This window comes from Sitophilus oryzae, unplaced genomic scaffold (genome assembly GCF_002938485.1).
Source record: "Sitophilus oryzae breed Bouriz unplaced genomic scaffold, Soryzae_2.0 scaffold_1660_pilon_pilon, whole genome shotgun sequence".
Taxonomy (NCBI): domain Eukaryota; kingdom Metazoa; phylum Arthropoda; class Insecta; order Coleoptera; family Curculionidae; genus Sitophilus; species Sitophilus oryzae.
Genome location: NW_022146348.1, coordinates 529,378 through 557,069, shown reverse-complemented (window position 1 = coordinate 557,069; position 27,692 = coordinate 529,378). Strand labels below are relative to the sequence as shown.

The following is a 27,692-nucleotide window of genomic DNA, read 5'->3' as shown; positions in this document are numbered from 1 at the left end:
AAATCTTTAGGTGAATTAAAGACTGTGCCAGACGAAGAAGTCTTATTCCTTAAGTCATTTACAATAGCCCAAGTCCCTTAGCGACATTACCGGCTTTGGCTAGCCTCGCATTATAATAAATGTCCTTGGCAGCTTTTATAGTCTTACGATAAACCTTTCTATAAAGTTTCACATAATTATGAAAGAAGACGCTGTCCGTGAATTTCTTAAGGTGAGATAATGAGCGCATGTTCTTTGCAGATATACACAAGCCTGTAGTAGACCAGGGTATACCTTGTTTTGATATTTGACTTTTGATAGGCCTAAGAGGAAACGCCTTGTACGCCAGATTAGACAAGGTATCCATAAATCTAGAAAATTCGGAATCGACGTCAGCCGAGAGGACAACCCACTCTATTGTTAGGCATAAGTGGTGAAAATTTAGAAAATTTTCATGCGAAAAAATACGGCCCAATTTGCGCGAGGTATTTTTGCATTTGGATTTTGGCAAAAACTTTGTCAATACTCCCTCATGATCAGAGAAACCTGAGTGAAGAACTCTACAGTCAACGAATTCTGGATCAAAAGACGACAGGACATAGTCTATAGTACTAGAGCCGGTTTTAGTTAGATATACTCCTAATGAGTCATAGCATAGTCACAACATAGTGTTGAACATAACATACGGCTAGTTTAAATTTCTTAGTTCATAGATTACTTAGTTTTCCACTTACCAACGAAGGATATGAAATAGAAAGAAATTACATTAGGAATGTAGCTGAGTGTAATGGATATGCTTCTTAATTAGTTGATAAAATAATTAGAAAACTTAGGTATAGGTTAATGATTTCTGAAAATTCGACTTTTCAAGTGGAGAAAGATACGTCAAAATATTTTCAATACCATTTGACAGAGAGTTATCCCGTGGTTTACAAATATTTTTTAAGAATGTCAATTATAAACTTGTGTACAGTGCTAATAATAAATTACCACAATTATTAGGTAATCCTAAAGATAAAACACCTCCACTGGAAAAGGTCGGGTATTTATGAAATTTCATATAAAGAAATCAGAAATATGTTGGGCAAACTAGAAGATCCATATTAACTAGATTTAAAGAACGTATACTTCAGATAAGATATAGTAGACCGGATAAATCTTGCGTTGCTGAACATATTGTTGATAAAGAACATTGTATAGATATTAATAATTTAAAATTAATTAAACAAGTTTCAAATTGCAAAATCTGCTGATGAAGCTTCGCTAACCATCGCTAACTATGGTTAGCGAAACGCGCGTCCATTTTAAAAGTGTTTTGGTGTATTGTTGCGATTCAAGTGTTTTATTTTGCTGTTGTAACGCCAAAGGTTCCACCCCAACTGTAACACTCATACATATAAAGCGTTTAAAGTGATACCGTGTGATCGAAAAAAAAACGGCTTCAAAGACGGTTGGAAAATGACAATCGATGATGGTTTTGCTGAGGTCAATCTCTAGAGACATCATTTACTTTATTTATAGAAAGATTAAAAAAGATAGAACGTTTCCAGACACAGAAATCCATTTCCAAAAAGTAATTTTCTCAAATTTTAAACTACACCGTTAAAAAATCGTTTTCACTTAATATAAAAATAAATTACAACCTTCTTCTAAGACCAACGGGCAGTAAGCGCCATTGAAAAAAATACAGAAGAGTTATACGGGCTAAGTATAGACATCTAGGGCTTGATCTTGCCAAAATTATCATCAATTGCCATTCCCCAGCCGTTTTTAGGCCATTTTAGATTTATTATATGGTATTTTTTCCACCAGTGGGATAATAGTTATTTACAGCACAAGTGTGTTTATGAACATGATTACAACAACGAGTGTTGTAATCATGTTTAAACGCATGTGTCATGTACAACGTTTTATCTACAACCGAAAAACAAGAAAATGCTATTTTAATTTTCGTTTATTAGTCGCCCACCTTTAACACCTTTAACTATGACATTTGTCACATTTTTTTAATTATAATTGTGGGGAATTGTTACCTGCTTCAGACTATAGTTACAAAAGTTATTATACAAACTAGTTGTGTTATACAGAGTTGTTCACCACATACGACACGGAATATTGTAGCTAAACGATTAGATTTTTACAAATTGTAAGTTTTGGGTTCGTTGAAGGACTATTAGCGCTACAATTTAAAAATATTTTTACAAGATACAGAGTGTCCCAAATAAATAAAAAATATCAAAGTCGAATTTTTTTAAATGGAACACTCTGTATATTATTACATTTTTAGTTTCTACGATTAAAATAAAGGTAAATTTGATTAAGGTTTATTACACTTAAACCTTACCGTTTTTGAAATATTTTCAATTTTGTGAAATTTCAGTATAAATTTTAAGGCTTCATTTCTCCGAGGGTATCAGAGTTTTTAATACTAAATATTTACTGAAGTTTATTTATTGATTAGTTACTGCGTTGCAATAATAAAAATTTTACTACCTTTATGCAGAGTGTCTAAATATTTATTTTAAATAATTATTAGCTTCAAACGGCAATAACGTTTAATTTAAATGGAATGCCCTGTATATTTTATGAGAATCAGATGCACAATTGAATTGTCTATTAAATTGTATTATACCATTTTTTAACTATCTCTTCAAGTTTCCGTAGAAAATGCATTTTATTTTAATTTAGAACTCATTTATCAATATACCTAGGGAATACTGACATTTTAGATTATTTTTAAAGATGTACCAAATTTTTAAAGAGTACAGATACTAATATTGTCGATATAGTTCGTTTATTTCATTAAAAAATAAAAAAAAACTGTTTAAATATTTGTTAAAGAGGACCAATTATTAATATGATTCCAGTATTCAAACTACATTAATTGACTGCGTTGATTAATAATAATTGCTCCAAATACTAAAAAACTGAATTAGGTATGTGCATTAGACAGTGTGGTAAAAAAACTAACACCTTAAAAATGATATTTCATTTTTTGACAAATGCTTATTTATAACAACAGAGACGTTTATTTTCATAACTTATTATTATATTGATTTCTGATTCAAATGCACATTTATTTAGAATAATTTATTAACGAACACAATTAAATATGTAATTAATTAGTATTTGGGCGGGAATACTGGTGGTATATTTAGTTAGTGGTATACTCTTTTATAAAGATTTAAATAGTTTTCTTTTTGCATACAAATGGGCTAGTAATATTATCGTTCTTAGTAAAACGACTACTATACTATACTATACATTTTGTACATTTGTTGTTTTAAAAACAATCTAAAATGTCAATATTCCATGGGTATATTGATAAATGAGGTCTAAATTGTAAGAAAATGCATTTTCTATGAAAACTTGAAGGGATAGGTAAAAAGTGGGCTAATACAATTTGATAGACAATTAAATTGTGCATCTGATGCTTGTAAAATATACAGGGTGTTCCATTTAAATTAAACAAGTTATTGCCGTTTAAGGCTAGCACTTATTTAAAATAAATTTTTAGACACTCTGTATAAGGTAGTATAATTTTTATTATTGCAACACAATAAGTGATCAATAAATAAACTTCAGTAAATATTTAGTAATAAAAACTTTGATACACTCGGAGAAATGAAGCCTTAAAATTTATACTGCAATTTCACAAAATCCACCATTCTGTTTTTTAATAAAAGTTGTCATATTAAACTATTTTCTAGTGGTGTTTACAACGTATCCTATAACGCATTAAACGATCATTTCATTTAGTATGATATAACACTTAATAAGACAATGCTATATTATGATAACAAACATATTATTTTGTTAGACTCTTATACCCACCATATAAGAGTTCTATAATATTCATATAACTAGTAGTCACAAGATCATATAATAGTTTCTTAAACTTGTCTTATTGAAGTTGTATTACGTTGTATGATAGAATGTTTTATTGCGTTAAACTACGGTGCTGTATACAACACTAGTTATATAGCCTTATATGATAAAATTGTGATTAACAAAATAAATTCGCTGTAATATCTGCATTATAAAAGTGGTAATGTATAATATAACCTCATTTTAAATTAAATGGTATACCTAGTTATTTATTTTGTTATTATTGTTGTTGCAAAAGTAATATCTACGTACGAGTATAATCAATCACAGCTATTATGAATTTTGGACAAAGTTGGAAAAAAGTTAACAAACGCAGTGGTAGTTATAAAGAGCATGTAAGAAAAAACTCATCGAAATTACGGCAAATAATCCCGAGAATTCCCTGGGTTCCCAAAAGCTCTCGGGTTTTCTGGTTTCTTCAAATCATTGTTGACCACGTTGATGTAAAAGTTTTACTGTAGTAATGTTTGTATTGTTTTATTGTTGTTTTTCCAAGTCCTTGGGTTGCCGCTCACTCGTCGGGCATGCATGAAATGCATTGCGTGCATGCATCCATGAAAACCTGATCATGTTTGTTAGTTTAAATACTAATCAAATGAGATTTGCCAACATCCATTTGTCACAAATCTCAATATGTCAAAAATAGTTCTATAGTGCCTGGAAATTCTGCGTAATGATAGATATTTATCTTATACCGTTTTATTTTACCACAAAGACTTATTTAAGGGATTCATTTATAATAAAATGGTTGCATTATAATTCGCCATGTTTAAGGCAGAATTTTTGTATGGCCTATGGCCGCCATTATATGAAGCAAAATTAAAAACATTAAAATAAATTGTAAAATGTTATTTTTGAGAACTATTTTGTGATAAGATTCCCACATACAGTAATAAACTGTTTAATTAAATTAAAAACAAGAATTTTTGAAAATTTTATTTTATTCGTTGTTTAAATTTATACGTAAACCTTAATCGAAATTAAAGCGCTTTAATATTTTGCCAAATACATACATATAATCTACCAGTCAAATTTTCGGCGCAGCAAAAATTGTCCCTACTTTTCAAACCCTATTAATGATTTTTTATATTACATATTTGTTGTACCTTCTGGCTCTACCCGCCATTTTCACCGTCGAGTCCTTTTTAACAATCCACAAGATCCTCTAGATTCATTTTACGTCACGCTTAAAATATAATTTGCTCCTAATATTCTTCGGTAAAAAATAAAATACTCTTTTACCTCGCTAAATGATCAAATGTTTTTATTGTTCTGTTTCTTAAGGTGCGTATTCATTATCCGCACGAACGAACGAACGAACGAACGAATGTTCGCTAGTGGTATGGACGGGGACCGCACGATAGAACCGCACGAGAAGACCGCACGCATTTCTTCATTCGCGCGCCAGTTCAAATCGTCAAGATATTGTTATAAACCTGTTTTTTTTTGTTTATATACCGTCATTGAATTATCGCTAAGCAAGTTACTGTGGAGCAGTGCGTAAGGAGTTGGGCTAGGAAGCGAGAGACCGGAGTTCGAATCTCGGCCGGGACATAACTTTTTATTTATTTTTTTAAATACTGTTGTATTCTATAGTTTATTTTTGTAGTATAAAAAAAGAACTATTTATTCTGTTATTTTTTCATCTCCGGTATTAATATAAATTGACTGTTGGTACAATACCTCATTTAATATAAAATAATATTCTACTTTTTGAAATGTATCAGGCCCTAATTGTACCTAAAAGTAATATATTTTTAATGATATACCATATTGTAAACTATTTAATATTTCAGTCACTTAAAAAGTTAATTTGCATTGAATAATTGCCTACCATTAAAGGAAATTTGAGCTATATAATCTTTGATGGGCATATTCTGGGTATGCAAATACTTCCTCTAAATTTTGGGTGTCGTTCAACGGATTTATTCTCAAAACCAGAAACATCTACATATAAAAAGAAAAGCACAGGTCACTAATTATAATAAACTTCACCCTTGGAATTACTTCCACTAATTATAATAAACTTCACCCTTGGAATTACTTCTATCACAATTACAATACATTCATCTGCATTGGCATTTTCTACTTTTCGATGGGAAACAATAAACTTCCCAATATTTTTTAAATGATGTAACAATTCCTCTTGTGGTTACTTTTCCATAGATATCCTCAACTCTGTCCTCATGTGAATTCAGAGGCAATGAAAATGAAAATTATTTACCATAACATCGCAAAATAAAAACCTAATAAACAATTTTATACCGAATATAGAAATAAATTTAGTATTTTTACCTATTATCGTCCAAATCCATGTTAATAGATAATTATTATTTTTAAATATATTTTTGGAACTGCTGGTTTTAGTAGTTATTAAATTAAACGAACTAAAAAGTCTTAAAAATAAACAATTCTTAACCATAACCTCAAAAATGCAGATCTCCTGTCAACTTTCTTTATTTTTTATTTATTCATTATTTTCCTAGTGACGTCACAGGTGGTATGCGCGAACTGAACGAAATTGGAGCCGCTATCGATCATACCTTGTATTCTTTGTACCATGACGTCTAAACGCCTTTGATGTACCGACTCGAAGCGGATGGTCGAGCGCACGAACGAACGAACGGCCGCATTCGTTCGGTCCCCGTCTAAATATACCGCACTTTCATTCGTTCGTTCGTTCGTTCGTTTGTTCGTTCGTTCGTTCGGATAATGAACACGCACCTTAAATCTGAAAGCGCACGCAGGCGAACGCCTTTGATGTACCGACTCGAAGCGGATGGTCGAGCGCACGACCGAACGAACGGCCGCATGCGTTCGGTCCCCGTCTAAATATACCGTTCAGTATACACTTTCATTCGTTCGTTCGTTCGTTCGTTCGGATAATGAATACGCACCTTTAGATGTGACCACGTAATACACAATAAAACTAGTTTTATAATAGTTATATAACGCTGTGTAAAATAGTTGCATAATAGTTGTATACCCTTTTTATAGAACTTCTATACTACTAAACGGTTGTATAAAAATGGACCTTTTTTGGTTGTAAAGCTATCATATTACGGTCTTATAGCACGTTATATGAATTGAGGTATCCTATAAAAATGATCACATAGCTGTTTATACAGCCTTTATGAAATAAAATTTGCTACTTGGGCGGTGGCGGTACCTTAAATTAAGTAACCTTAAACCAAGACCAAGGGAGCCTTGGCCTCGGTCTTGCATTAGCTCTAGATCATGTAGACTAGTATTACTCGAAATGATTTATTTACAGATCTATCATATCTACAATTTTTTGGAGACGAATTCTTGCGGTTACTTCTACTACGATATGTGTTCTGCGACGTCGTGCTTCATCTCCATAGGTCGTTCAGGGGAAGGCAGTACCGGCCGCGATGCCAGCCGCCCCTGCCAGAAGCTGAACTGCTCGAGCACCCATCATTACAGCATTTGGTGCTTGATTTGGCCACTCACTTGGATGTACAAACGCATTTCTTAGAGAGTCATGAACTTGAATGATCCAGGTATGAGCTAAATACAGGGTGGCGCACCCATAGACAAACTAACAAAAGCAAGACTTTTCAAAGGATTGAGGAAGTCGAATTATTGTTTTTGCGCTGGCCAGTTGAGTCAGAAATCATCGCGCAGTCGCACTCCTCAAACCTAACCTAAATAAAACGAAAAACGTTTTTGCCTTGAACCATCCTTGAACGAACTGTTGAATTCCTGATTTTGCGTTTTGTTTGGTTATTACTATTATTTTATTAGCGTACAAAACGAGAACAAATAATTTAATACATTTTACATTTATGAAGAACATAATAATTACTGTGATTATACATATTATTGTGGTTACATCGCTAACGTAGACAAAACGAAGGTCCTACAAATTGACTGTAAGTTATAAGAATCTTTATCTTTTTAATCTTTTTATGATTTGAATTTTTGTGCTTTATATTTTATAATAGACTCGAAATGTTAATATTTTTGAAAATTCTTGTGAAAATGTGAAGTTTATGTTTTATATTTGAAAAAGTTGTATATTTTTAAGATGTTTCTTGTTGTTCCTATTATTAATATTATAATATACATAATAATTTTTTTGTACCTTTTGAAGAATAATGCTTTTATTTCGTTTACCATAACTGTTGTTTTTTTATCATCTTTTTTGTTATTTTAATAAGAGGAATACGTTTTCGTTTATTAAACTTTTGTTTTTATATCTGTTATGTCCAGAAATTATTGTTTATTTTACCGATAAATTTATTTGATTTTAATAAACGCTTTTTAATAAAACATCCTTGTCTAAAAGGCTACTACAAAATACACAATCCATAAGTAAACCGTCCTCGTCTAAAAGGCCAGTTGACGCAAGCGCGGTAATAAACTCTTATCAAACTTGTTACCGTTTTGCAGTACAGCGTTGACGCGTCTTGCTTTTGTGAGTTTGTCTATGGGCGCACCTCATTCGCCTTGTAGGCCAGTCAATCTGGAGGTTGAGGTGGAAAAAAATAGTAACCAACCGATCTCAACGGGAATGTGTAGAAAACGATCTCCTATTTAACCCCCCAAAAGTCCCATTCGGTCCCAGTGGGGGAAGTTTGAAAAAAAACACCGCCATCTTGGATTTTTTTCGTTTTTTTCAAATATCTCCGTTTGCATAACTTTTTTCGAAAAAACAAAAAATATGTTTTTTGTAGAGAATTAAATTTAGAATATTTTACCTTATATCATTCTTTTTCTAAAATAAATAGTAATAGAGATAGAGCATTTTTTTACAGTACATCTGCTGGATCTGTGTCTATGAAAGGAATGCGGACAAAAAACATTTAAATAAACAGCAATATATTTTATACGTCGATTTGACGAGTGCGTCACAGCAAATCGCTCCGCCCACTCATTTTATTGGCTACTTGCAAATTTGTTGAATTTTTATTCATGGGACGCGTCGTCTATTTTTTTACGAAAAACATCGAGAGAATATCGTTTCCCCTCTCACGGATACCCCGTAGCTACAGAACGGACAGACGTACTGTACTGTACGGTTTATAAATTTTCCAGCTTTTTTAAACCAATCACCTATAATTTTTGCGTTAACAGTATAGCGTTAGTATAGATAAACCAAGTATAAATTTAAGCATTAAAACAATTAAAAATAACGTTTAAATATTTTTTATTAAATAAAATTATTGTTAAATTAAAGTTATTAAATAAAATCTACTATGACGTCATCCTGAGCGTCACTTTCGTCCTCAACTAAAATGCAAAAGTTTGTGCAACTGATTCCGTAGCATTGACCACACTTTGAAGTGAACATTTCAAACATTTAAGAGCCAGTTTTCTACAGGGGTAATTTTTAGAGCACTGACTCTCTTGCAAAATATTAATTTTAGTAGGTCAGGAGGCATCATCTTCTGTTGATTTGTCAGATTGCCTTTTTGATCTTTCTTCCATCCATATTGTAAAGTATCTAACTTGTTACCAATCCATTCTTCAATCTAAAAAATACATCTTATAAAATTCCCTATAATAGATATATCTTTACAGTTACCTGAAAGTATGTCCTGAGTAAATGGAGTTTTGCAGAGTTCTCAGTTGGAGGCAAATTAGCTAAATTAAAAGTAGTCTTAAGGGCTTCTCTTGATGTAATCCTATTGTATACAGTGTATATCAGATGGTTAATATGTTTAATATAGCTTGGGCAGTGATATAGCTTTAAAAGGTAATTTAATCTTGACTGAAACAAGTCATCTTTGTTAGTGTTTTTTTTCTAGGTTTTGAACAATTTCAAGGTATTGACAAAGATCGTCATCTTTTTTTAGTACCGACAGGCACATTCTTTTTGTTTCAGTCAGGATTAAATTATCTTTTAAAGCTATATCACTGATCAAGCTATATTAAACATATAAACCATCTGAGAATCTCTTAAGACCACCTTTAATTTAGCTAATTTGCCTCCAACTGAGAACTCTGCAAAACTCCTTTTACTCAGGACATAATTTCAGGTAACTGTAAAGATATATCTATTATTGGAAATCTTATAAGTTGTATTTTTTAGATTCAAGAATGGATTGGTAACAAGTTAGATCCTTTACAATGTGGATGGAAGAAAGATCAAAAAGGCAATCTAACACCTATTCAATCAGCAGAAGATGTGGCGCCTCCTGACCTACTAAAATTATTTTATTGCAATTGCAAAGAAAGTCAGTGTTCTAAAAATTGCTCTTGTAGAAAACTGGATTTTGCATGTTCTTCAAAGCGTGGTCAGTGCTACGGAAACAGTTGCACAAACTTTTGTATTTTAGTTGAGGCTAAAATGACGCTCAGGATGACATCATAGTAGATTTTATTTAATAACTTTATTTTAATAATAATTTTTTTAACAATAATTTTATTTAATAAATAATATTTAAACGTTATTTTTAATTGTTTTAATGCTTAAATTTATACTTGGTTTATCTATTTTAACACTATACTGTTAACGCAAAAATTATAGCGGATTGGTTTAAAAAAACTGGAAAATTTATAAACCGTATAGTAAAAATTTGCTCTATCTCTATTACTATTTATTTTAGTAAAAAAATGATTAAAGGTAAAATATTCTAAATTTAATTATCTACGAAAAACATATCTTTAGTTTTTTCGAAAAAAGTTATGCAAACGGAGATATTTGAAAAAAACGAAAAAATCCAAGATGGCGGCCAATTTTTCCAAACTTCCCCCACTGGGACCGAATGGAACTTTTGAGGGGTTAAATAGGAGATCATTATCTACATATTCCCGTTGAGATTGGTTGGTTACTAATTTTTTCCACCTTTGCATGTAATACTCGGCTACGTTTACTGGCCTATTGGTTGATTATACGAAAACGGAAATATGTAGAAAGAAAATATTTTATGGGTATATGTGGAGAGGCAATTTGCACAATTTGAAATTATTTTGAAATATATAGAGTGTTTCAGAACGAAGATCCATACCAAAGTTATATTTTTTCTTGTGGAATACCAGGTATTTTATTTCATTTTTGGATACTTGGGCCCAAAGAAAGGCATAATATATTATCAGAATTAAATATATATGTTTAAAATCTTTGGTTTTTGAGATATTTAATACAAACACCGGAAAAATCTAAAACCGGAAAATCTAAAAAATCTAGAAAACCGAAAAAATAATATCATTTTATTAAAGTTAAAAATAAATGTTTTGAATAAACAACCACATATTTGTAGGCCGATTCTTTCTACTTCGATTGAAACGAAGTAGTCACACTAATTATTTCTAAATTTGGGATATTTGCAGAAGTGTTTGTGCATTTTTTGTCAAATGTATAAAAAGCACCTAGCATCAACTGTTCGAATTTAACCTGTACTGGCTATGTTTTTATGATAACTGGCCAGAATTCATTCAAATAACTCTGTTTAGTATTAAACGACATTATGGAGCGTAGACATCTTAACAGGGACGAAATGCTAAGGGCCATGGGTATGCTCGAAGCTGGAATGCGCCAAATCGACGTAGCTAGAGCATTAAATACAACGCAGAGTGTAATATCGCGATTAAGTGCACGCTACCGTGAAAGTGGTGATGTTGCTGAAAGGCACACAGGGCGACATCGCATTACTACCCCTCAGCAAGATCATTTTTTACAATTAAATGCTCGACGCCGACCGAGAGGTACGATATTTGTGGGCTCAAGATCATGTTCAGTGGTCGAATGAACAATGGACCAATGTTCTCTTCACGGATGAGTCACGCTTTGGAATTCATCCGGATTCGAGAAGGCTTAGGGTATGGAGAGAACCGGGGAATCTTATTCGGTTGGATCATGTTCAGGAAGTGCACCCTTATCAAAGTGGAACAGTTATGGTCTGGGGAGGAGTCCAGTTAGGCCGAAAAACCGATCTCGTTTTTCTTGAAAGGTTTCTAACAGGAATCACATCGTGATTTAATTCTTGAGCCTGTCGTTACCATATGCCAATAACTTTGGGAGAAACTTCATTTTCATGCATGACAATGCACGGCCTCATACAGCCAGAGTGGTAAGTGAGTTTATCAATGCTCATCAGTTAAACATCTTACCCTGACCGGCACAATCTCCTGACCTCAACCCCATCGAGTACGTATGGGACGCGGTCCAAAGAATTTTGAGAATTTAAAAAACCTTCATATTCCTTACTTGGCCAAAATTTCCAGATCACCACATTTCGTGTATTTTACCTATTTTATAATTAGGAGAAAAATTTTAAAAACTTAGTTCTGGTAATTTTTGGACAGCGATGTAATTTAAATTAACTTTTTATTAAAAAAATAACACGATTAAAAATGCTGTGATAGATACTCGACAGCACTATTATAAAATATGAAAGTATGTTTCAAAAAATTCATTGCGTATAATGACTGCCTGAACCGAGAATTGTGAGACTCCCCCGTTTTTGAGAAAGCTCACGGACGCCGAGTTGCCTTGGTTCGGTTCCTCGGGCGCCACCCCCAACGTTTAAAGTGTTTGGAGAGACCACTAGTGCCAATACGGGTAGCTTTTATACAGTGGAGATACCAGGGAGTGATGAGATGAAAAGAAAATAAAACACAATTAACTATAACGTAACACTAAGTTTTTATTTAACTAATTAATTATGTACAAAAGTAATCAAAGAAGGTTCACGTCCTCGAATTGTAACAATAGTGAAATAAAATGTATATTTAGAGACCCGTAAAGTAAAATTTACAATAACAACCGAGCACCTCTAGAGTTTTGATCGATTATTCCCGATACGTAACTCTCTGACTGATTCTATCACGCGAATTCAAAACGCGTTCCCGAAGTGACATTCTCTTAAACACGACGACGCGAGCTCCTGATCGGCGTCGGGTTTAGCGGCGTCTTAATGAACACAGACACGTAGATACCGGAGCCACGCACTCTACTACGACGCGACTCTCTAAATGGCGGCGACGTCGTTACAGGCGTCCCGATGGTCACAGCTAAATATTTATCGGAACGGCGTCCGTTTTGACAGCGAAACACGGACCTCGGATCGGCGTCGGAGTTAAAAGCGTCCCGTGACACACTCACGCGAGTCCTGGATCGATCGCGAAATTAACGGCGTCCTGTGGGATACACAAACGCGAGCCCTGGATCGATCGCGAAGTTAACAGCGTTCCGTGGGATACACAAACGCGAGTCCTGGATCGATCGCGAAGTTAACAGCGTCCCGTGGGATACACAAACGCGAGTCCCGGAGTGACGTAGACGTTAGCGACGTCTCGGCGAGTTGTACGTCGTTCGGATAAACGCAGCCCGCACACACACCGCCCGGTCAGGACAACCTCGGGATTTCGGCGAGATCCCGTCCAGCGTCACTGATGCAGGATGCCGTCCGGATTTGGGCGAGATCTTGTTCTTGCTCCATGAATATTCGCGACCCGTGCCATTACTGAACTACCTTAACCGTTAGCTGTCTCACTCTCTCCCTTTTAACAAAAGAAATCGTTCCTCGCGTCCACGTGATCCGATCAAATATCCTCCAGCCTCCGTAGAAGTGCATAGTTGAATCTACCAGATCGCATTTAAGTTTTGCTATGTCTTTGCGTTCGCGCGATTCGGTCAAATAGCCTCCAGCCTCCGTAGAGGTGCATAGTTGCGTCTATCTGAGCGAATATAAATATCTCTGTCTCCCTTATCCCTGTAACGCGTTAAGGCAGTAAAGTAAACGTCATTAACAATAAAAAGAATACGACCTACTCTCGATCACTTTGGCGGTGGGTGCTTGCCCTGTACAATGCGGCGACAATCGGCGGCTGGCAGCAGGTCACTTGGCAGGGCACTCCGGACTCGAACCTCACTGTTTCGCGTGCGACCACAAACTAACTAACTGGAGCTGCTGCAGCCAAGGTACTCGACTGACGCTCCCCTCCACTCGGCCTGCACTAGCAGAGTAGGGCGAGCGGCGCAAACGGTTCGGTTTTTCGCATTAAACTATAGCGACCAAAACCGATCAAAACTCTCTTACAAAATGGCAATTAAATATTTAACTTATTTAATTCAACAATAGGAACACTAATGAAGTTCATTACAATAATGAGTTAACAATAAAATACATTGAGTGTCATTATTAAAAGAGAATGAAGTCTCTATTATTCTAGTATAACATTAACACAATATACAGGGTGTCCCAGAAATTTTATGAACTTCATTACAGAATAATCAATCATACAAGACGCCATGATCAGCTGACTTATTAGATATGTTTTCCGTTTACATATTTATTTCTTTTCAACATCAAGAACTTTGGTTTAGTTACGGTATGTGTTGAAAGATAAAAATGTATCTATTAATTTTTTATTAAATGTAAAAAATGTTCTTAAGTTGCGGACTTTTTGACAGCAAAATTGCTTTAAACTGAGGCATCCTTAATTAAACACCGTTAAATTGAAAAAATAAATGTAGGGAAAACAATAAATATTTCTATTTAACAATTTTTATTATGCAAGAGTGCCAAAAACCTTCATATTGTCTTCTTTTTGGATAAAAATTCTTCTTTGGATAAAATCGTTTCTAGTTCCTCCTAAGGAACTAGAATTCCCACCTCTACTGTATGAATATAAAAATAAAAATTAACTAATTCCTTTTTACGTTCTTTTTTATTCAATGGCGGTCACTGTATAAATGACGAAATGTGTGTGTGTATAAGAAAACTAATTTTTGTGTATCTGTTTAGGAGTCCCTCCTCATGGATATGCTTGGGAATGAGCTTTAACACCTGGTCGTCCGCATTGCAAACCCATGAGGATGGAGGGACCATTCTCCCAAGAAAACTCAACATTTCGCAGGCTGTATTCACGGTCGCGGTGATTGTCATCGCAGTGGTGCGTCTGTTCACAAATTTCACCAAGCTCCTGGAGAGGATATCGAAAATGGCGGGGAGTTTACAAACGGAACTTGCCGGGACCCTTCGCGACCTTTTCGATTTAAGCGACACGTTAAAAAACTTTGCTACGCTGAACGACAGGGTTTTGGTGATGTTTAGGACGGATAAAAACGTTTCCACGCTGGAAAACATTTTCATCGTTTAAACAGCTTCTATAGACTTCTAAAGAAATTTTAAATACAGTGATAATAATATAAATGTAATCTATTTGAAGTAATGTGCGTTGGCAGTACTTTTTTTGTGCAGCAGGGGAGAATTGTTCGTCAGTCAATATAGAGCAGTAGCCACAATTTAAAAAAAAAATGGCCATACTTTTATTATGAAAAATTAATATTTATGCTTGGTTAGGCAAAAAAAATACTGAGTAGCTGGTTTCCATTTGGATTCTAACCCAGTATAGCATCTCACAAAAATTATTTTTTTTTAATTTTTAAATTTCTGTTTAAAAGGCAAAAACTTTTATCCAGGAACAATTGCTTTTACTCGTACAATATTCGAAAAATTTAGTATTTTACTATCAACTAAAGACAAACTGTTATATTTACTAAGATATTAATAAATTCTCAAACGAATAACTAGTAGTCCCATTGTTAATGTATTATTCTTATTAAAAGGCAGCTAACAGACTATATCTAATATACAGGATGGTCCAAACTGTATTCCGCAAACGTCAACAGTATATTTTGCCGATAAAAATAAGTAAAAAAGTTTGTATAAATGTATGTCCTAAAATGCTTTGTTTCGGAGATACTGGGATACATTTCATTTTTTCATTTCGATTTTTTTCCAAATAATTTCTTCAAACCCTCAACTGTAAATAATTTCTGAAGTAACGTCAATATTTGGATGAAAATTGGTGTCTGGAAGTTTTTTGACATGAGAAATTTGATTTTGTGATCAATATGACTCCTATTTGTATGGGGCGCCACCTAAACGTGTTTTAACTGATCTGAAGAGTAATAACTTTTCATCCGTACCTGAATAAAAAAAAATTACATTTCCGTGACTTATTTTTACGTAAAAAATATCTCTTAGTAAAAATCGCTACAAGCAACCGTTCTCAAGATATTTAGAATGGAAATAGTCAATACGTCATTATTGACAAAAAATAAACATCTTGCGTAGATCAATGACTAAGGAATACAGGGCCATGTAACTCCCATATACAGGCTGAAGCAGAATTTGTGATATTAGACGCCATTTTTTGGATGTAACGAATGAGTACCTGGTACGTAATGTTTGGCCGAACGTCAGGTCCCTGGTACGTACAAGTACGTACAGGTACGTACTAGGGACGTACATTTTCCAACACTTTATACGTCCCCGGTACGTCCCTGGGATGTGGCAAAGTACGTACTATGTACGTCGCATGTACGTACATTCCAGGTACGTACATTTTATGTCCTGTTCCGGACCAAAACTGGCTGTAAAATGATCGAAAGTACGTACAATGTACGTATACTATGGACGTACATTTTTCAACGCTTTGTACGTCTCCGGTACGTCCCTGGGATGTGGTAAAGTACGTACTATGTACGTCGCATGTACGTACATTCCAGGTACGTACATTTTGTTTTGTTCCGGACCAAAACTGGATGTAAAATGATCGAAAGTACGTACAATGTACGTACTATAGACATACAATGTACGTACTATGGACGTACATTTTTCAACGACGTATACGATCTAGGAATTTAATTAGAAATAATTCAATGGAAGTCAGCTTAAAATATTTATTAATATAAAAACTCAGGTACAGGGTCATCCCTTATGCCTTGATACACCCGTGAGTTTGGCTTCGGTCCGACAAGAACATCCTTAGCGCACTCTGTCTTTTATTGGATGTTGATAGATATTTTATTTTTTCTATTCTCGAACTGCTTCTAACTAAAAAATACAAAAAGAAAACTAAGTTTTTACTTTATGCCTTACGCCACTGAATTATACGTGTAAAACTCTACGGAACTCACTCCAATAGAGTTTTCACCTTTTCGGTAAGTTATAAGGTAACCAAGATACGAAGGGGTCGAAAAATGCAACATTTTAAATTTCGCCCTGTATTTCAGGAACTAAGAGGGCTAGGACAAATTCTGTATGTAGCATCTTTAGTTTAGATCGCCACAATGCACCAAAACACTTTTACTTTTACATAGGACGCGCGTTTCGCTAACCATGTTAGTATCATCAGCAGAACTGAGTTCTAATCATCTGCTGACTGCTGATGATGCTAACATGGTTGCGAAACGCGCGTCCAGTGTAAAAGTAAAAGTGTTTTGGTATATTATGGTGATTTAGCGTTTTATTTTGCTGTTGTCACACGAAAGGTTCCAAACTCCAACTGTAATCTTTAGTTTCGTAAAAAAAGTAGCACAATGATGTGAAAACCGCATCTTTGTAGCTGTGCTCATAAACGAGAAACCCTGCAAAAAACACGAAAATGGAACCCTGTACATAGATTTGTAAAATAATATACACACACCGGAAAAATCTAGGGATATCATTTTATTAAAGTTAAAAATAAATGTTTTGAATAAACAACCACATATTTGTAGGCCGATTCTTTCTACTTCGATTGAAACGAAGTAGTCACACTAGTTATTTCTAAATTTGGGATATTTGCAGAAGTGTTTGTGCATTTTTTGTCAAATGTATAAAAAGCACCTAGCATCAATTGTTCGAATTTAACCTGTACTGGCTATGTTTTTATGATAACTGGCCAGAATTCATTCAAATAACTCTGTTTAGTATTAAACGACATTATGGAGCGTAGACATCTTAACACAGACGAAATGCTAAGGGCCATGGGTATGCTCGAAGCTTGAATGCGCCAAATCGACGTAGCTAGAGCATTAAATACAACGCAAAGTGTAATATCGCGATTAAGTGCACGCTACCGTGAAAGTGGTGATGTTGCTGAAAGGCACACAGGGCGACATCGCATTACTACCCCTCAGCAAGATCATTTTTTACAATTAAATGCTCGACGCCGACCGACTCTTACAGCACCAGAGCTTAGTTTAATTCTCCAGGAAACACATAATGTAACCGTTAGTCCTGACACTGTTCGCAATAGATTAAGAGAGGTCAACTTAAGAAGCAGACGCCCCTGGAGAGCTCAACCCTTAACGAGAGGAAATCGAGAGGTACGATATTTGTGGGCTCAAGATCATGTTCAGTGGTCGAATGAACAATGGGCCAATGTTCTCTTCACGGATGAGTCACGCTTTGGAATTCATCCGGATTCGAGAAGGCTTAGGGTATGGAGAGAACCGGGAAATCTTATTCGGTTGGATCATGTTCAGGAAGTGCACCCTTATCAAAGTGGAACAGTTATGGTCTGGGGAGGAGTCCAGTTAGGCCGAAAAACCGATCTCGTTTTTCTTGAAAGGTTTCTAACAGGAATCACATCGTGATTTAATTCTTGAGTCTGTCGTGTTACCATATGCCAATAACTTTGGGAGAAACTTCATTTTCATGCATAACAATGCACGGCCTCATACAGCCAGAGTGGTAAGTGAGTTTATCAATGCTCATCAGTTAAACATCTTACCCTGGCCGGCACAATCTCCTGACCTCAACCCCATCGAGTACGTATGGGACGCGGTCCAAAGAAGAATTTTGAGAATGAGTATGCCTCGTGAAACTCGTAGGGATCTGGTTCGGGCCGTGAATGCAGCGTGGCATGCTGTACCTCAAGAAGAGATCGACAACCTGATCAGGAGCATGGAGAGACGATGTAGGGCTGTAATGAACAGTAGAGGAGGCCATACCCTTTATTAAGTAAAAATGGTTTTTTCTTTTTTTTTAATTCGCAGTTTAGAATAAAAAAAATGTGTGTATTTTTTTGAGTTCAATAAAAATCAAGGTAAATTTGAAAAATTCGGTAAATTTCGCATTTTTATTTCCAATACGTCCTGTAAACTATTTGTTTATTTTAATTTTATTATATCAGAAATGCAATTAATAAAATTACTGACGATGGCTGGATAAAATTCTAATATCCCTAGACTTTTCCGGTGTGTGTAGTACATGACATGTAAATTACGTTGGAGGGAAATATCAAATCAATAAATCTTATATATGCAAAAAAAATGTTTTTGAAAACCAATCAGGGCCTGATTTTTAGCACTTATTTATTTACACCCTGTATTTTGTAATTAAATATTAAATTATTCTCTATAATATATTATCATAGTAGATATTATAATATACTGCAGAAAAAGTTACCCTCAATACATAAATGTAGTGTTCATCCGACGGGACCATTTTAGAAGAGAATTAAACATGAATTATAGTTATTACCTTTCTAAAAATTTTAGATGTTTCACCATAACAAACGTAAGTAACTCGAATTTTCCAAGAAATCTTAGGTTGTCCGACAAATAATAAAGAACAACATAAAAAGAGCCGAACGAAGAAATATTCAGTAAATTTGAAAATATTGAAATGATCTTAATGAAATAGGTAAGCAAATTGGAAAGTGTACCTAACAATAATTATTGTGATCAATCGGCACGCCAACTCTGCTCAGATTCCATTGTTTAAAATTTCTATAAAATGTGACCTTGACGGCGCCATTATCGTTTCCTAGTCAGGGCCGGATTAAAACTTATCAAAAAATTTCTCATAAAATACGACAGAGTCGTATTAAAAAAAATACTGTAATTGACTGAAACTGAATTTTATTTACACAATACTTTTGTCCAAACAAATGAATCGTTAACCGCGCATACTTCTCGAAAAGTAAAAATGAGAAAATCAATTAAATATTTCACTGTAGAGAATAGACAATTAAAATTAAAAAACATGCAACTAACAAAAACATGCCAGGAGTTACAAACAAGAATTAAACAAATATCAATAAAATATTTATTGAACAATACAAAGAGGCTACGTACAAATTATGCCCATCAATGGGCGTAGCAAATTGGATTAATATTCAAATTTTACAAATTAATAAATCCACAATTTTTTTGAGAAACTTCTATTTTTTTCATGGCAGGAAACAAAGTACGTACCGCATTGTATTTTATACGGTTACAAAGTGAATTGGTAAATATTTTAAATTCAAAATGAACAGAACATAACTTGTACCTTTTGTGGGCCTTATTTATATCTTCAATCAAGTCTTCTCTATTAGCTGCAATTGCCCATGTTCTTGTCCTAAAAATGTATTGTTAACTTATTTTCGATATACCTACTCATTTTATTTACTTTTATAATTATATTTAAATTAATAGTATAATGATTTTTAAATTTAATTTTTAATGTCTAGATACAACATTAAATTTTACTAAATATTTAACATTAAATCTTACTAATACCGTATGATCGAGAAAAAACGGCGTCAGCGATGGCTATGAAATGAAGGTCGCTGTCATTTTATATGTAAATTTATATGGGAAATGTCATCGATCGTCATTTCCTAGCCAACTGGACACCGTTTTTTTTTATCACACAGTATTAAAGTTTGTTAAGATTTTTAATTAGATCTTCCTATTTAGCTGAATGTCCTAATATGTATACTACTGTTTTTTTTTCACAACTAAAATATGTTAAAATAATTAATCACATATAAACATACCTAATAGGATCTCTAGGAAACAGAAAGAAACTTTTATTGAACAACAAAAATAAAACTACTAAAACAAATTATATTACATAATAATAATAGCTCCCGTATATAGCGTTTCACGCGTTGGGAGTAGCAAGGTACAGCTTGCCATACTAGAGCCGTTCGGTATACAAAGGAAGGTAATGTGGCTAGCACTACGCTTCAACCGTCTATTGTGAATTCCAAGTACTCATTTAAGGCTGAGTCGACCTAGGTACCCAAACTAGTTTTATTTTAATAAAAATAGTCGGCTGATGAAATGCCGGGTGTGAGATTCGAACCCACTACCTTGAGATTGGTAGACGAGAGCTTGTACCTCTACGCCACCGGGCACCTATTGGCAATTATATTAATAAGAAACGAAAATAAAACTAGAAAAACCAAATATATCACATAATAAACAAAAATAAAACAACAAAAACAAAATATATCACTCAAGAAAAAATCAAAATAAATTAAGCCGCACGCTACTGACTCGAATCTGCCGTAACTGTGCGTTCCCAAGTAGCACAACAATATTGTTCCAAGATTGATCCAATGTAGAATATATATTGGGCCAAGCTAGTTTTTAATATCGGGCCAATAATAATTCGTCACTTTTTGATATATTGGCCCAACATTGTTTTTAAATATTGGTCCAACAAGTTACTAAAATATTGCCCCCATTAAAAATGTAATATTACGCCAACATTGGTAATCATAATACCACTAGTTTTTGTCCTAATTTTATTTCAAATTTAGGGAAAACATAAAACAAAATACCCATGTGTGTATGGAAACTTTAATGTATTGAAGAAAACAATTTATCTTACAAAAATATTAACTAAGTAATAAAATAAGCCTATATATTATCTTCATGGCTGGTATTATTTTTAGCTAAAAAATACTTCAGTTAACACATAAAATTAAATTTATAAGGACACAAACCTCTAAATATTCTTCCCCCATCCCGGTCTCCGGCTGTCGTTAGTGAAATACCAATACATCGCGTAATGTCCAGATCAGTTGCGTCTGGAAAATGTACTTTTTCACTGCATCTATAAAATAATATAAAGTTTTTTGGGTTATCCTTTTTGTGTTTTGCCTTATTTTCTAATATGATGAGATGATATGCTCATAATATGGTTTAATGCAAAGTGGCAGAAACTTAGAAGTAGGGAGCGTTTTATTCAGTGGTGCAACTAGTTGTTTATGGTTTACATTGTGTGTAAGAGCCCAACATTTTAAATTATCTGCAAAGTGAATTCTGATTATGATTTTCTAACACATTTGATATGGAATCGTAATTTAACTCTACAGTCTGTGTATTGCTTGCCCCCAAGTCCCCCGACTCTTCAAAAACAAACTAAGACAGCTATCACTATTATTAACAATATTAGTAAGTTGTGTGTTAACTTCATTAATAGAACTTGTATTATCGTCTGATAGAAGTATAATGCTCTCCTGGCTTTCCAGGCGTTTCGTAGGACTGTCACCGTCAGACTCATCTTTATTTGCAAGAAAACTTTTAACAAACCTGTATTTTTTTGCCTTTCCCGACATTTACCTAAAAAATGTCTGTTTATTTACCTATACACGTCCGGTAATGTTGAATCTAGGCATAGGAATTACATGCATTGGAATGAAACGCCTATAAAAAGTCTAAGCTTAAACAGAGATGGATAACAACTTCCCCGTTTCCACTTCCACTACGATTGTCGAGTTAGACAAACTCCAATAAGACAACAAATTTTGCAAATGCCACCGCCTCCCATTCACTCATGATACTCATCCACCTGCCTTTTTATCGCCATTATTTTTATTTCCCTTCCCGCGCCCCCGCAAGGCCCAATCTCGCAGTCCATCACAGTGTTGCCAGGTCTACCGAGTTCCGTGTAAACTACCGAACCGATCTACCGATTTAAATAAAAATCTATCGATATGATCCACTGCATCTTCAGTCTTTACAATACAAGCACTTTTAAAAATTTGACATATTTGGACTAAAAATTAAGCGACCAACGCGTTGGAATCTGTCTACTTGCAGAGTTACAGAGATATTCCCACAAATCCTTATTACTCCTCATTAGGCGCGGTATTGGTGACATGCCCGAAGATGATATCTTTAGAAAATATTTTGTTTCATTCATCTGCTAAAGTTGAACCCGCATTTCTCCCCAAAAAATGTAAACAAAAACAAAATCTAAGTTAAGAAACAAACTAAATACGGACAAATATTTTAGTGCTTTTCCTGTCTAAAAAATATATTAATATAAAAAAAGAGTTGAGAGTTGCTACAGCTTTCCCATTGAAGTGAAATTAATTTTAGATATCACTGATCAAAATTTGTACAAAAGTAAAAAGTGACTGCTATCCCTACTTCTTATAGTTTTATATGTTTATATAAATATATAAATATTATTTAATTTAATATACCGGGTGCGGTCTGAAAAGCGGCTCACCCCTATAACTTTGTTATTTTTTGAGATAAAATATTTGGTATGTTAGTATATGACAAAAATTAGGATTGATTGACGTAGGTATTCAATTGTTTTTGGTCACTTCCTGTTTCACCGGAAATTACTACAAAATTTGAATTTTTAATGGCACCCTCGGAATTTTTTTACTTTATTCGATAGAAAATGACATTCTTAATAGAATGACATATCATATGTCAACTTTTGACATCTCGCTTAATAAAAAATCGTATTTTAAAATTCAATCTAGAGTACCATGGCTATGTTAAAAACACTAATTCTTAATCAAGGAGCCTTGGAAAAAAATAGATTTGATCGTCTAATGTTTTTAGTGTCTTGTCCTGGCTAGTTAGAAAACGCTCAAATCGTATTTTTAATCATATCTTAATTATTTCAAATGGAACGAGGGTGGCTGATTAGCATATTTGGAAAAAGCATTTCTTTACGAATAATTTGATACCACATACTTATTCGTATTAAGGTATTTTGAGTAAAAAATTTTCGTTACAAACCTCAAGTTATAATTTCAAATAAACCATATGCGAAAATGTCAAAAGTTGACATATGATATGTCATTCTATTCAAAATGTCATTTGCTATCGAATAAAGTAAAAAAATACCGAGGGTGCCATTTAAAAATCAAAAGTTGTAGTCATTTCCGGTGAAATAGGAAGTGACCAAAAACAATTGAATACGTCAATCAATCCTAATTTATGTCATATATTAACATACCAAATCTCGATATTTTTATCTAAAAAAAAATAAAGTTATAGGGGTGAGCCACTTTTGAGACGCACCTGGTATATTTTTTAATATTAGATAATACCCCTAGCTATTTCTAATTCTTGTTATATTTATTTTATTTGTGTTTTTATTTGAGTGCTCTATTATTACAACACATAGGAATGCCAATTTTGGACTTAAATATTATATTTTATTTTGTGTTTCTGTACTTTTTGATTTTTGTTTAAGATCTACGGAGAATTTTGTTCTCGTATAGAATTATAACCTAACAACCCGGCAACCCTGTTCGGCTACTCCTTAGAAGTTTTTGGGCCCATTTCTTTGACACCGCCGCCGCCTACCGACGCGTCGATGCCGAGGCGACTGCGACTGTTCGGAAGGTCATGCGTTGGACAGTGTTGCCATTTCATAGAATTGCACTTGCTATCAATTAAGGCGAGCGGCCACTGCGAGCGAAACTAAACTAAGCGAAGATGTTTGTTTTCATATTCTTAGCTTAGTTTAGTTACACCGCAGTGGCCGCCCGTCTTAAAGGTAATTAAATGGGAACTCCACTGGAAACGATTTTCGCTCAGTAGTCAGCTAAGTTTTTCGTATTGTATCCCTGCTATCATAGAACTAATCGCTGCCTAAAATTCGCTGGAACCTGTCACGAACTAAAACGAGCGAAACTAAACTACCATTCGAATCTTCGTTCATATATTTTCGTTTGTTTCGGTCAAGTAGCCGCTGACGCATTAAAAAGTATGTAAGCTGATTTTTACAAATCTTATCTTCGCTTAGTTTAGTTTCGCTCGCAGTGGCCGCCCGCCTTTAGTGATGTAAACTTTAGTCTTTAGTTACTTTTATGGACTCGTAACTACTAGTTACTTTTGGTAATAGGACTCGTTACTTTAGTTACTCGTTACTTTGGTACTATCGTTACTTTATTATCGTTGTTTTGTGTACAGGTTGGAAGACTTGGGTTTGACTTGGAACTTTGTTACTTATTGTGCGCGGCGATCTTCGTTGCATGCTCGGTTTAACCTATAAGGGGTTTCTACTTTCTTCTAGTGTAAGGGCTTAATAGGATAATTTCAATACTCGGTATTCAAGTACTGAATAATATGTTTTTAATAATATGTATAATATTTTTATAATGATGTTAAATAAAAATATGTACTATTAATAAAATTAAAAATAAAAGAAAACAAATCAAACAAAGAAAATATGTGTATAATAAATATAAAGTATTTTTTTATTCTCTCTCTCTCTCTCTCTCTCTCTCTCTCTCTTTGTAATACATTAATAAATAGGCAAACATTAAAGAGTAAAAAGAAAAAAAAAATGTATATATTTTTGTTAAAATGTAAAAATATTAAAAAAATGTATATTCTTCTGTGGCGGATTCATCTCTTCAAAAAAGTTCTTTGGATTAACGCCAGCCCCAGTGTTTACTAAAAATTACTATTTTTATTTTGTAGATTTTTTTAGTGTAAGTGGCGAAATATCTATTCTCTTTTGAAGAAGAAAAATATTTGCTCTGCTTTTTCAGATGTTAACATTTTTTGTGACTAACGTGAATCCATATTTAATTAATATCTAAGACATGTTAATCTAACTAAACGATTCTATCCTATAAATAAAAAGCGACAACAAACGGCAAAGGGATAGACCGCCTCCGGGTCGGCATGAGCCCATCCCCATAATAATTGTAATAAAAATATCACACATTTGCCATCCAAAACATCGGCCGGCGTCAAGTCAACATTTTAAACATAAGCATATTGATAACAACTAGACCTACGTCGAAGTAAGGAATATTTCAGTATCGAGTTTCGAGTTCTCGGTTCGTGCATTTCCAGGGATTACGATTACTTGCGGCGCAAAAGTAACGAATTAGCTTAGTAACGAGTAACGAGTCCTAAATTCAAATAGTAAGCGTTACTTCGTGTCCTCGTAAAGTAACTGTTACTTTGTAACGATTACTTAGAATTTTTACATCACTACTATCAATTGCTATTTCAGAAGTGATTTCAACATTTTGCATGTTACTTTTCGTTTTAGATAGAAGTTATGTGCCCAGAGAAAACATTCTTAAAATTCTTTTGTACTTTATTTAATATTTTATTAAGTAGGCAAAATAAGATTTAAGATTTGGGATTTGGGATAAGCCAACATAATTCTATTTAATAGAATGGCAACACTGTCTATCGTCTTTACTGTCCCCACTAACTGGATCTCCCACTCTGGCTCTAGCTCATTCCTCTTCTCCCTATTCCATGTTCATTTTCACATTCTCACATAGCCTTTTGCCTTAGAAGTATTTAATAGTTATTTTTTAAAAAATGTATTCTCGTGAGCAAAAAATAAATATTGTGATATGGTACAGCAAAGCTGAAAGTGCCGAGGAAGTTGTTGGGCAATTTATATTTGCGTACCCGGGTCAACAGGTCCCATCGCGCCAAACGATTTTTAATATTTTTAATCGTTTTAAGCAATCTGGCTGCATTAACCAGTGTGGTAAATGCTACCACGAGGATCAAGAACCCCGTCCTATTCCTGAAGAAAGAGTCGAGAGGATCAAAATGTGTATGTGCCTTTGTAGCAAGCAAGTGAGCCATGCTCCAGCAGCCAAATTTCACAAGAAATTGACGTTCCGACCGCACAGTTCGGTATGTTTTTGAAAAACATGGTTACAAATCGTACAAAATTAAAACTACCCAAGAATTTTCCCACGTGACTGTATCGCACGAATGGAGTTTTGTGAGACCATGAGGCAGAAAATTGATGAAAACGAACAATTTTTAAAAACATTTTATTTACAGACGAATCATCATTTTTCTCTTCATGGTCATCATCACAATCTTCAGCCGTTAGATATTGGTCACGGGAAAATAAACATCTGACTGTGCCATTACGTACCCAATATCCCCAAAAAAAATTAATATGTGGGCCGGTATTTTGGGCGACCATATTGTTGGGCCTTTGTGATCGATGGGTATTTAAATGCTGCAAAATACTTGCAGATGCTGCAGAATCAAATTATACCAGCTGTGCGGACCCTTAATGTCAATTTTGATGAAATTTGGTTTCAGCAGGATGGCTGTCCTGCTCACAATGCAAGACCAGTTCAGGAATTCCTGACAAGGACTTTTCCTGAACGGCTTATTTGTGGAAGAGGCAACATACCATGGCCGGCAAGATCACCAGATTTGACCCCTCTGGACTTTTTTTTCTGGGGTCACTTAAAGCAACAAATTTATAGGTATCCACATGAGAGACCTGCAAATTTAGTTGAATTAAGGGCCAAAATATTTGATAGTACTAACTCCATAACACCGGAAGTACTATCGAATGTTAGGACAGGAGTTTTATAATCGGCTCGGGTACTGCGAAGCCCAACAGGGAAATGTTTTGAACATTTGTCTAAATAAATTTTGTTCATAGTTATTTTTTGAATTTTGTTTATAGTTTATTTATTATAAGAAATCCTTTTATTTATTTTAAAAATGTTTATGAGTTTACTTTTTTTAGAATACTTGTTTTTATTTCAATTTTAGGCTTAAGGCTGATAAAAATTCAACTAAGTTTAAAAGCACTGTTGCATTAAATACAACAGGGAGTAACATGATCGTAAAACATATTATTAACTGAAAAATGCGATTAATAATCACCACACCGACATCTGACTGATACTGATTCTATTTTCTATTCTGTTCTATTACTAGTAGTCCCCACACAAACGTCTTAAAGCCCCGCCCCCTCTCGCAGAGGCTCGCTCGTCGTATCACTTCCCCTAAACGATGGTAGGGAAAAGACTCTTTATCCATCTCTGTTGCACTGCAGTATATTTTGCAGCCTTAACATCTTTTTTTATCGCATTGAAAACCTCCTATTGCTAATGTTTTTTTGCCAGCGCGGTATATAAGTAGCAATACCGAATCTAAAAATATTTATTAACAAAGCGCCCTAACAATCTAATAAATTATACTCTCGATTACACATTGCTTCAAAACTACTATTGTGTGTTACAGGAAAAAAAAATATATTAGGTACTTACTTTTACTAAAGAAATATTCTTCAAGCTGGATTCAGTAAAAT

The 27,692-nt window shown here is 34.1% G+C and overlaps 1 protein-coding gene and 1 long non-coding RNA gene across 2 annotated transcripts in view; one reads left to right on the top strand and one right to left on the bottom strand.

Moving 5' to 3' along the window:
* The window catches only part of LOC115880913 (protein SCAI), a 51,441-nt gene extending 35,857 nt beyond the window's left edge, over positions 1-15,584 (top strand). The window contains exons 9-10 of the mRNA XM_030898241.1: positions 7,142-7,391; positions 14,586-15,584. Coding sequence (XP_030754101.1) covers positions 7,142-7,386 — 245 coding nt within the window. The 3' untranslated portion in view covers positions 7,387-7,391; positions 14,586-15,584. The remainder of the gene's footprint in view (positions 1-7,141; positions 7,392-14,585) is intronic.
* A 5,592-nt stretch (positions 15,585-21,176) lies between these two features.
* Positions 21,177-27,692, bottom strand: LOC115880921. The gene is made up of 3 exons (XR_004049961.1): positions 27,652-27,692; positions 21,337-21,446; positions 21,177-21,285 (listed from the first exon to the last, which is right to left on the bottom strand). It is a non-coding gene; the product is annotated as an uncharacterized LOC115880921 (long non-coding RNA).